Source organism: Misgurnus anguillicaudatus, chromosome 23 (assembly GCF_027580225.2).
Source record: "Misgurnus anguillicaudatus chromosome 23, ASM2758022v2, whole genome shotgun sequence".
NCBI classification, from domain to species: Eukaryota; Metazoa; Chordata; class Actinopteri; order Cypriniformes; family Cobitidae; genus Misgurnus; species Misgurnus anguillicaudatus.
The window spans coordinates 28,762,586-28,774,386 of NC_073359.2; the positions used below are offsets into that span (position 1 = coordinate 28,762,586).

Here is an 11,801-nt window from a genome sequence, read left to right on the forward strand (position 1 = left end):
AAAATAGATTAATCTTCTATATTACAAAATTAACATAAAGAAGATACATTTTTTAAAATTTACTCAAGAGTAAATTGCAAGGGTAATATCGGTGTACAATCTTGAAACCTGGAACCATCTCATGCCCCCCATTTTTAGAAACCACTCAGCAACAGGAACATATTAGAAAAATGTGACGCAATAAATTTTTATCTAAGACTTCTGCAAAGTACTCCATATACACATAATTATTTTAAAAAAGTATTTAAAAAAAGTTTAATTAAAAAGAGCCTGCAAGTTGCACACGTAGAGACAGAACAGCTGTTAGTTCATTGGCCGTTCCCGTCATCGCTCCTCCCCCGGAAGTGCGTCGCAAGGTCACCAGCCAAACAGGTCACTCGCATCGCTACCAAGATGGCGGCCTCCTTGTGTCAGTGTTACCAGGTGAGTTTGTCATTTAAACTGTTTTTCAATTAAATTTAACAGCGCCATTAACAATATGATTATGATCGTAATATTTGCGATTAAATCAACAACATCGCGTGTTTGATTCATCACATCTTTGCGTGTTTCATAAAGGAAACGTGATTGATTCATCAGTCATGCTCATGAAACATGTTGATGGCCTTGATGGAAGATAAACTATGAAATGTTATACTATGTTTATACTATGTTTACTATGTTACGTTTTTTATCAAACAACAAAGGATGTCGGAACAGTCTCTTGCAAAGAAATAAAATACCATGGTAATACCATGGTTTTATACAGACATGTGTCATGATTATCAACGCGATTTATGTATGTATGTACGTATATAATGTCGTGATAACTGTGATGTAAATCCTATTGTATAGAAATATAGTATATAGTCTGTTTTATATGTACCATGGTATTACCTCCTGATGTCATCATAACTGTAGTATTACCCCCTGATGTCATCATACCGTAACTATAGTATAACCACCTGATGTCATTATAACTATAGTAGTACAACCTGATTCCATAAATGTACCATGGTACCAGTGTTTAGGGACATGTTAGTCCTCTAACATAAAGTTTTCTGTGCTGTCACTGGTTGCAGTACCTTAACCACTATCACAAAGTTACCATGGTAATACCATGCTTTTGCATATATAGTGTTATGTATGTCTCGTATATAAAGACTTTTGTTGTATGTAAGTACCATGATGTTGTCATCTGATGTCATAACTGTATCGTGGTACAAGCAGTGTATTTTTACTTACAGATTTGTAATGTTTTCTTCGCAGGTGTGTCTCAGACGAGGTTGTGTCCTGTTATCCCCTCGTCACTATGTGTCATTATATGACAGAGCGAGTGTGTACAGGATATGTGGACCTGCCGTCACTACAGCACAGGTAAGTGTTAGTTGGGAATTAAATATTGGGGATGTATACTAACTACGTTTTTTTCTATGCTTACTACATAGTCTAAAAGTTGCAGTCTGAGTGTTAGAGGTTTGATTTGCAGACGAGGTTTATGTCTGGTGGTGGAGGTAGAAAAGGCTTCTTGGGAGAGTTTCTGGACAACTTGAAGCAAGAATTGAACAAGAACAAAGAAATGAAGGATAACATCAAGAAGTTTCGCGAAGAGGCCAGAAAGTTGGAGGAATCGGATGCCCTCAAGCAAGCCAGAAGGAAATACGTACGTCTATTGGTCACAGATGGGCCGCAGTATGATATTTAAATGATCGTATTGTGATAGTACACAGCTAAAGGGTGATGCTGTTTGTTGATTTTTTTTAGCAAACCATCGAGTCAGAAACAGTCAAAACCTCTGAAGTGTTAAAGAAAACGCTCGGTTCAATATCAGATACAGTAAAGGAGGTGAGTCACTTTTATTACTCATGTTTGAACATATGCAAATTATTCACAGTATTTCGTAGCATTTTGTTCTTTTTTATGTATTTTTAATATATGACCTATAACAAAAAGTAACAAAAACAACACAAGTTAGCCTATAACATATATATATTTTATATTTTAACATATATATATATATATATAATAGGTAAAATGAAAAAATAAATAAGAGCTAAATATAGAGGTAAAAGTTTGGCCTGCATCATATTTACATCTGCATTACAGTATTTTGATTTCCAACTTGATTTTTTTCCATATTTGATTTTTGTTCCTCGTATTTTAATGTATTTTAATTTGCATATGCCAAATTTTGCATTTCTGTGATTGATAGTAACTGCAAAGTACTACGCTGCTAGATATGCATTATTAATTATACTTGAATAGGTGTTAAAGTAAAAAAAAATTCCCACAGGGTCTGGAAGAGGTGGGTCGCACGGACATCGGGAAAAAAATTAAAGAAGGAATGGAGGAAGCTGCCAAAACGGCGAAACATTCTGCGGAGACCGTGTCCAAAAGCGGGGAGAAAATCGGAAAGACGGGAGCTTTTCGGGCAATCTCACAGGTAAGAGTCTGCAATGTTACAGAAAGGTTCAATGTAAGTTTGGTCTTAAAAATCATACCATAATCTGAATCTCTGAAGGGCGTTGAGAGCGTCAAGAAGGAGATCGGTGACTTCAGTCAGAGCGGCCCGTACCGACCGCCCAGCAGGCTGAGGAAGAGGAGTGACTTCTCATCAAAGGCGGGCAGCGGCGAAGACAAAGTCTTCGAAGCAAACGAGTGTGTAGCAATATGATCTTCAATGTCTAGTTGGACCTACAAATTATTTCACATTCGCTTCTTAACTACATTGTGTATTTCATTTTGTAAAGGGAGGCGATGGGTGTCGTGCTACACAAGGATTCAAAGTGGTATCAGCAATGGAAAGACTTCAAAGACAACAATGTGGTTTTTAACAGTGAGTATCTGATCAATAGATGGCGCTACACACCACGTTTCTTGTTATGTTTTAGATAGAGAAGGCATATCAGATTGGTATGTTTATTATTTAAGGAACTTTTATTATGTGGTTCCCTCCATCAGGATTCTTTGAGATGAAGATGAAATACGACGAGAGTGACAACGCTTTAATCCGGGCGTCCCGCGCCGTCACCGACAAAATGACAGACATCATCGGTAAAGCCATACACAAGCACCCGACACCAGCTAGTTTTGCTTTATTTATATGCATGTTTGATATTTAAGGTGGGCTGTTCTCTAAAACGGAGATGTCCGAGGTCCTGACTGAGATTTTGAAGGTGGATCCGAATTTCGACAAGGACTCTTTCCTGCAGCAATGCGAGAAGGACATCATTCCCAATGTCTTAGAGGTGAGACGCGACATCCCATTCGTTTGAAATATGAAGAGACGTCCGCAGAAATGCCAACGACTGAACTTTTGCTTTGTTTGTAGGCCATGATCCAAGGAGAACTGGATGTCCTGAAAGATTGGTGCTATGAGGCCGTAAGTGAATCTGAGGCTGTCAGATGTGTGAAACATTCACAGACTTTAGTGTTGAATGGCGAATGTGATTTTTTTTTTTTTAGACGTACAGTCAGCTCGCTCATCCCATCCAGCAGGCCAAAGCCATGGGTCTCCAGTTTCACTCCAAGATTCTGGACATTGATAATATCGATGTAAGTATGAGGGAATAAATATTTTAAACATGTTACTACTTTACAGACGAACCAATCTTGTCGTTTTTAATCTAGTTGGCGATGGGTAAGATGATGGAACAAGGTCCCGTTCTCATCATCACGTTCCAGGCTCAACTAGTGATGGTCATCCGCAACGTGAAGGGTGAGGTCGTGGAGGGAGATCCGGTAAGTAATCGATAACCATTGACATCTGGTTATGAATCAGTAGTGTGATTCACCTCTCCTCGCCCCTCGTATGAGATCACCCGAAACCCAGCCGGGCCCGGAGCCGCAGTGACTGGACAGCTTATATAACAGACTGGTTATAAATTTATTAAAAGGCCAAGTGTAATGACACACCGGGGATTATTTTTTGCTAGGTCATTGTGGTTCGACGCTTCATTCTGTGAGTTCGAAATTAAAAACGTGCTTTTATTTCATACGGCGCTGTGTGTTTGATTAAATGTCAGTTTGCTCGGACTGCATAGAGATTAAAATATAAAAGAAAAACAGAAAAGTAAAGCACATTTTAGGACCTAAACGATTAAATTTTTTTCAAAAAAATGTATTAAACGTAACAATAAAAGTGATATATATGCATGAACTATTTAAAGGTTTTATATTGATTTACACTGATTTAAAAAAATTTTCTCCATTATAAATGATAATTTCAACAAAGTATATTTATGCGTTTGTCTATACATGTCCTGTTATCACTGTGTTACTTGTTGTTCAAACCATTGCAAACCCCATCAGTTTAACTACAGGAACACGAAGTAACAATGCAATACAGACTGCTAAAATATCTTTCATTTGAATTATTAACATAAAAATGATATATCGCCCGTATTTGTGTGCCTTTCACAGGAGAAGGTTCTCAGGATGATGTACGTTTGGGCGTTGTGTCGAGATCAGGATGAGTTAAACCCTTACGCTGCCTGGAGACTATTAGACATCTCTGCTTCCAGCACAGAGCAGATCCTTTGAGAAAAGGCAATAGAGACCCCGGGACATGAGGGAGGGAGGGGTTGAGGGCGTGACTCTGCTAATGGGCGTGGTCACACATCATCTTGTTTTGCATCACCCGGCCCCTTGCAGGAACCTTGACTGGACCTCAGTGTGGTTCAGGGGGAGACACACCGGGCGACGTTTAGGACGACGTGGTGACGTGGCCGCAGGGTCGGGTGCTCACCATTGGACCCCTTCAGTCACGCTAAGAGACTTAGAGACTCATTTTTGTTTGTGTTTCGTCTGTCTAACTGTTCAGAATGAACTATGTAATGTCAATTGGATATCAGGTGTCAGTTGAATAGTTGCAAAACCCAAAAGTACTTAATTTGTATTGAATTTAATCCCTCCCTGTGCATCTCATATCTTATGTTTTTCAGTTCAACATCTTTGAATGGCATATACAATGTCTTTATTTATATACATCACATGTACGCAGAGATTTGGCTTTGTTTGCCATGTGGTGCCGTTTCATCAATTGCAGATCGTGCGTCTCAACAGTTTTTTGGAGTCTTTAAATATGAAGTCATCGTTTTTTTATAGTTCAGCCCCAATTCTATGGGGCTAAATGTTGGGGATTCACTTCAAAATGTCCAAATTCTTCTGACATGTATGTACAGGTATAATATCGTACTGTATCATTCCCTTTGTAATTATTATCTGGATTATGCGGTTTGCCTGATATATAAAAATGAAATGCAAATTAAAACTATTCCACGCTTACTCCAAAATTGTGTTATGATACTGGATTTGTTATCATTTAACAAATACGTTTAAGAAGCTGATGTGTGTCATTTTACTTAAATGATATCCTAGCTTATTATCCAAAGTCTACTGGAAGCAAAACGTTTTGCGTGTAAATCATAAACATTGTAATTATTATGGTTGTTTATGTGGTACGACAAGTCAACTAATGTTTATTATTTTTCGCAAATTCTGCTTGTAGAATCATGCTGACCTGTAGTTTAGCTAGACGGTATCATAAAATTATTCAAAAGTGGTTAACTTTTTCAACATTCGAACTTTTGTCTAATTTCTAAAAAATATTTTTTCTGCCAATTTTAAATTAATTAATTAAATGATAATTAAAACCAGATTTTTCATTTGATTATAAAAACGTAACTTAATTTTAAGTTTTTTTATTTAATAGTTTGTTTTAATTTTTAAAGTCAACTTATATGTAAATTCTATGTTAATTAGTGGGTGGGGTTTACTTGCTCGTATAACGTAGTGTGTCTAAGGCAGTGTTGCCAAGTTAGCAACTTTATTGCTAGATTTAGCAACTTTTAGACCCCTTTAACGATGTTTTTACAAAAAGTGACTCATGACTTAAGCTTCACATATGCACACATTTTGTGTCGCCTCTACCGGCTTGCTTTCCTTGTAAAATGCGCATCTCAAGTGTCACCCTTGTACCGAGCCCCTAAGGTGAAATTGGGGTAAAAAAAATCTAAAGTTTAGTTTTATGTGCTCACGCGAAACCTTCATGTGCAGATTTTTTTTTAAAAAAAGTTTAGTTTCTGTGAGCTGTGCAAACTGTGCCCCCTTAAAAAAAGGGGACATGGAGCAAAGTTTTTTTTAAAGTTTAGTTTCACGTGCGCACGTGAAACTATCACGTGTGCACGTGAAACTATTGCGTTAACTACTGCCAGGGTCGTCAAGCACCAATTTTTTTTTAAGGGGGCACAGTTTGCACAGCTCACAGAAATTTGTGCATACACAGACTTTAAAAGAAATAGAGCGTTCAATAGGTCTTTTACATTATACTTCCACTTACATTTCTCACCATCTGAGCTTCCCTGCCTTGATAAATAAAATAAATCTGTTGACTTTCTTTTATATCAAATACTTATACTATATCTTAATACTATATAAATTATTTCAATAAAAATAATGACGTATTGACATATAATAATGACATAATGCAGCAGCAAGGAGCCTGCAACACCTGCCACCTGAATAAAGTAGCATGTAACACAATCAAAAATCTCTGAAAAGTGACAAGAATTGATCATATTGTGCATATTAAACAGATAAAAAGACAAGTAACAGATTAATGGATGCTATTGCAATATATTTTTTACATTTGCCTTTTAATTTTAATATTGAACACTTAGATTGTAGTGAAAATTAACAGCAAATTATTTTAGTTTTCAATATGACAGGAAAGATGGATTATTTTTTAATTTTGGCACATACTTTGTGTACAATTTTCTATAATAAAATGGTAAATCTGGGTTTAATTTTGATCATCAATTTTATTTTAAATTGGCAGAAAAACCTTCCATAAATTTCCCTTGTGGCCCTTAAGAACACATAGATTTGTCGTAAAACATGCACTTCAGAAGCTAAGCCACACAATTTAGGTGGTTTATCTACACATTGGTTGAGAAGATGCGTTATGAAACCGATTTAGTGAATAATTTTGTGTACTGTGGGTAGATGCTGGCCAACATCTAATGCTCATCCACGCATATGTGGACCCAATGAATTTGACGTGGTCCCATTTATACTTGGGTTCTGAACAAATGATTTGATAAAGCCTTCCTATTGTTTCCAAGCATTCATGTGATTGTCAAGCCCGCCAGTTTCGTGATGAATCTCAGCTTTAAAAAAAGCGCTGAGTCGGCTGCTGGCTTCTTGGACTTTTCCAGCATTTGTCACGGTTTGTTCAGGACCTCCGGTTCTGTAAAACACTTGGAATAAAAAATAGTCAAATGCAGCCTTTGGAAATATGCTTTAATCTTATGCTAAATTATACGAAAGTGTATCTCTGAGTGCCTTCAGCTGAAGCCATGACAGGCCTGTAGGCAGTACACAGCGTTTAACATGCAGCATTCTGCAAGATATTAGATTTTTATGCATGCATGCATTTGGTAGATGGAAGTTTCTTTTCTAGACGCAGTTATTAAGTTTGAGGTTTGATATCTCATATGTGATCTGGTTGCAATGTGATCAAAGTATGCTGTGCAGTTTGGCAAATGCGGGTGATCATGCATACACTTCCCCTGCACACTATACATGCTGATACTGTTCACCTAGTATCTGATATCTCCTCACAGACCTGTCGGATGAACACAAACACATTTACATATGCAAATTAGATGCAATTAGTAGCTTTAAATGAGAAACCCCTGCATTTATTGGCTAGGCCTTTAGGGTAAGGCTGCATATTGCAAAAAGAAAATACTTGTCAAGAACACAGCAGGGTCATATTTAACCCCAGATCATTAAGATTTGAATATTAGAAAACCATCATGGTCGTAGTTTTGTGCTCCCTTTAAAAAGTCATTGTATTATAATAATGAGAGAGCCTAATGAGAATGACTTCTTTCGTATGAAATAAAAGTTAAAATGAAAGTCATAGACCAGAAACTCATAATGCATTTTAATTTATTTTTTTAAGCAAAATATCATTACTGCTGCTCAAATACCGTAAGATAAGTTACAAAATGACAAAAAAGTGGTTAGCATCAATGAACAATACTACAGTATAATTGTAGTTAATACATTTTTTACTAATACTAATACAACTAATATTCATCAACCTACCCAGTCTCATGTAGATGCGTATACACACAAAGTGTAAAAATCGTGAAATACAAACGCCAATTTCCAATTTGGCGTGCATATGATACGCCAGTCCTTCCCATTCACTTAAAAGGCGCATCTTTTTGTCATTTTATTTATTGGTTTCTCAATTTTGTCTGTTTTTTTAAACAATTTTCGCTTGTTTTTAGCGTTACATTTTAAATTTGCTTAAGGAGGTTATTTAATATAAAGGTTTCTCCATGTTTTTGTCTATTTTTAAGCCATGGTCGCTTGGAGTTGGGGTTAGAATTGGGGTTTGGGTTAAGATGTCATTTTTATGTAACAAAAAGTTGTTCTAACCCTAAACCCAAATGTAAATGGTTTAAAAAACAGAAAAGATTGGGAAATAAAATGACAAAAAAGATGCGCCGTTTAAGTGAATAGGAAGGACTGGCGCATGCCAAATTGGAAATTGGCGTGTATTGCACGATTTTCACACTTTGTGCTATTTATACACAACTACTTGAGACATGTTTAATTAAAATCAAAAGTTGTAAAACTTGCGCTAACACTTTACAATAAGGTTGTATTTGTTTACATTAGTAAATGCATTAGCTAACATGATCTAACAATAAACAATACCATTTTTATGTGCAGTGAACTAACATAAACAATTATATTAAAGGGGACATATCATGAAAATCTTACTTTTTCCATGTTTAAATGCTATAATTGGCTCCTCAGTACTTCTATCAAGCTAGAAAATGTGAAAAAGATCAAATTAGTAGCTTAGTTTTGGTAAACCATTCTTTGCAAGCATGTGAAAAAATGGGTAATCAAAATTTGGCTCCCCTTGTGATGTCACAAGGGGATAATACCGCCCCTTAATCTGCACTATCCAACCACGACACTGCCATTTACTGCAGAGATCAGCTCATTTGCATTCTAAAGGATACACCCAAAAACAGCAAATTTTTGCCACTGTAAAAAAATCGTAAAAAAACGGTCAAAAGACTGACAGCTACGGCTGCCAAACAAAAAACGTAAAATTAAAGTAAAATTTCTTAATTCCAATAAAGTAAAAAAATGTATACATTTCAACCCAATATCACGCAAATACGTGACTATTTCACGTATGGACCAACGTGAAAATGTCACGTTTTGCCGGGTTTGAACGTGAGCATGTCACGTTTTCTGTTTGTGTCACTTTCACGTTTTGGTTACTCAACTTTTTTGTCCTAATTTCTTACCATTGTGGCTTCGGTTTAGGGTTAGATTTACATAAAATGACATCCTTACCTAAACAAACTCTAACCCCAACGTCAGGCGACAATTGGTTAAAGTTTAGAAAATATACAAGAATTAGTCTTGTATCTTTTTTTTTGTATAAACCAATACTTAAAGTGACAAATACTTAAAGTGACATATAACACATGCACCAAATCTAACCCTAAACCGAAGCGACAATGGTTTGAAAATAGGACAAAAAAGTTGAGTAACCAATACGTGACAGTGACACAAACAGAAAACCTGACATGCTCACGTTCAAACCCGGCAAAACGTGACATTTTCACGTTGGTCCATATGTGAAATAGTCACGTATTTGCGTGATATAGGGTTGTAAATTTACAGATTTGTTCATTAAAAGTTTTAGGGGAAAAAACACTGTTATTTTACAGTTTTTTACTGGTTTGAATTAGTCATTTGACATCTTAAAAAAATCTTGTGAAATGTCCCCTTTGAAACTATATTATAACTGTAACGTTTTAACAAATGCAACCTTATTGTAAAGGGTTGTGCCCATACTTGTTTTTTTTAGTATATTACGTTGGTTTATATTAACATATCCTTGATCGAAATGAATTGACGATTCTTCGCTATAGACACGAGCGTTCGCCCCGCCCACATCTGTATGCACAGCCTTTATGAGAAATTGTGTCTGAGGATGAAAACAATGGCAAATACGCTTTCTATTGATCAGCACGTCTTCTGCCTGCGCTTTCCCTGTTAAAAGCTATTTGTCACCAGGTTTAAAGCAGAGGAGGACATGTTTGTGTCAGGACTGCGAGCATATCGGCTGTGGGCTGAACTTGATCCTGTTGTAAATTTAAACTATAGACTGCAAAGAGCTTAACATCAGGACGCTTTCTCTTGAGGATTGTAATAGGCGTCATACTTGTCCTTCTTGTACGTGTCGTAAATTTAAATTTGAAGGGTTCTGTTTTTGTAGTTTGGTTGGTTAAGCATTGTGAAGTGCGTTCGCATGGTTCGGCCAAGTGCATAAATGTAATTTCTTCTTAACGGTTATGGGTCTTTAACAATGATGTTTTCAATCCTGCACATATTTACGCTAAGCTAAGCTTCCTTCATTTTTGTACTTTCGTAAAACTCAACTATTAGTTTATCGATGATGTCATCTTATATAAGGTCAACCAGGCCGTTGTTGCATCTGGTTCAGTGTGTTCTTGAAAAACATCCCTCTGGAACTGCGTGATTGGATTGAAAGCTCTCCGAATCCGACTCTGATGCCGGAAACAGACAAGAAGCAGGAAATTATGCTTGAGATTCTGGAAAACAAGTCTAATGGGGTGGCAAACCTTGTGGGAAATGGGCGAGCGCGATTCGACTCCATATATCCTCAATGTCCAGCCATGACTAATGCCCCCAACATTTACCCTCGGGGTAGTTGCTTACACCTTCTCAAGCATTTGTTTGCTTTGCGGAGGTGACAGCTAATCCATAGGTGTAAATCAGAGAGGTGCTGGTTGGGAACGCTGTAACACAATAGTCTGTCTCTTTGCTTGGCTTTAGTTTGTTTTATAAATGCATTAAATCAGGAACCGCAAGGTTCATTTCAGGTATTTTATTGGTGTATATGGGAACACTGTGTGAACGTATAAAATGGCAATAAAATCGAGAGGTTTTCATTGCAATAATCTTACTTATGCCGCGGCCTGAAGTTTTCAGTGTGATGGGTAATTATTCGAATGGAAACAGTTCGGTGGGGACGCTGGGGAACTTGTGGACATAAACCCATGAATTCCTCTGGTGTGATAAATGTGTGCTTACTCATATTTTAATAATTCGCATAAGCAATACGGCGCTTTAATTAAAGTCGTTAAACTGCTAAATAACGTCTGGACATTTGGCCCCCGGTGACTAACGCTTGAAACAGGGCAATCCTTTACAAAAGTTTACCATGTTCTTTAATGGGTAATGTAATTTCCATCAACATTGGCTTAGTTATGACCTGCTTATTGCTTCAATACCGACAACAGCTCTATGAAGAAGGTTACTGTGAGTTTAATGGTTTTACTGGCATGCCTTCTTTTTGGAAATAAAAATAAATCAAGGGCACTGAAACTAGAAACATGCAAGAATATCTCCATAATGTACTAACTTCCATAACTTACTCTTAAACTTAAAGTGTACAAATCCATTAGAACTGTGCGTCTCTTAAAGGGCAGATGTAATATGAGTCTGTGATGTCCAAATGCTCCTATTTTTGTTGGAGCAAAAACACGCTGTTTTCGTGTCTGTACCTTTAAATGAAACTGTGGTAATGCAGGGCTGTCAGTCAGTGGGTGTGGGCGGGGCTTTATTAGTGTGATCTCACATTGATAAGAGAAACAAAGCGGACTGCTTTCGTTTCATGGGGATACGAAAAAAGAATGAGTGGAGGGTTGTTGTGTTCACACACTGCCAAAACACATTTATGTCCAAGTGCC

General features: G+C 36.9%; 1 protein-coding gene across 1 annotated transcript; it reads left to right on the forward strand.

Annotated features, from left to right (window-relative positions):
* Positions 1 to 284: 284 nt before the first annotated feature.
* Positions 285 to 5,273, forward strand: timm44 (translocase of inner mitochondrial membrane 44 homolog (yeast)). Its single transcript, XM_055218392.2, has 13 exons — positions 285 to 423; positions 1,249 to 1,356; positions 1,469 to 1,642; positions 1,744 to 1,824; positions 2,273 to 2,422; positions 2,501 to 2,637; positions 2,730 to 2,815; positions 2,941 to 3,033; positions 3,103 to 3,227; positions 3,311 to 3,361; positions 3,445 to 3,534; positions 3,610 to 3,720; positions 4,402 to 5,273. The coding sequence occupies exons 1-13, from the start codon at positions 394 to 396 to the stop codon at positions 4,519 to 4,521; spliced, it is 1,356 nt and encodes a 451-aa protein (XP_055074367.1). The 5' UTR covers positions 285 to 393; the 3' UTR covers positions 4,522 to 5,273.
* The last annotated feature ends 6,528 nt before the right edge of the window (positions 5,274 to 11,801 follow it).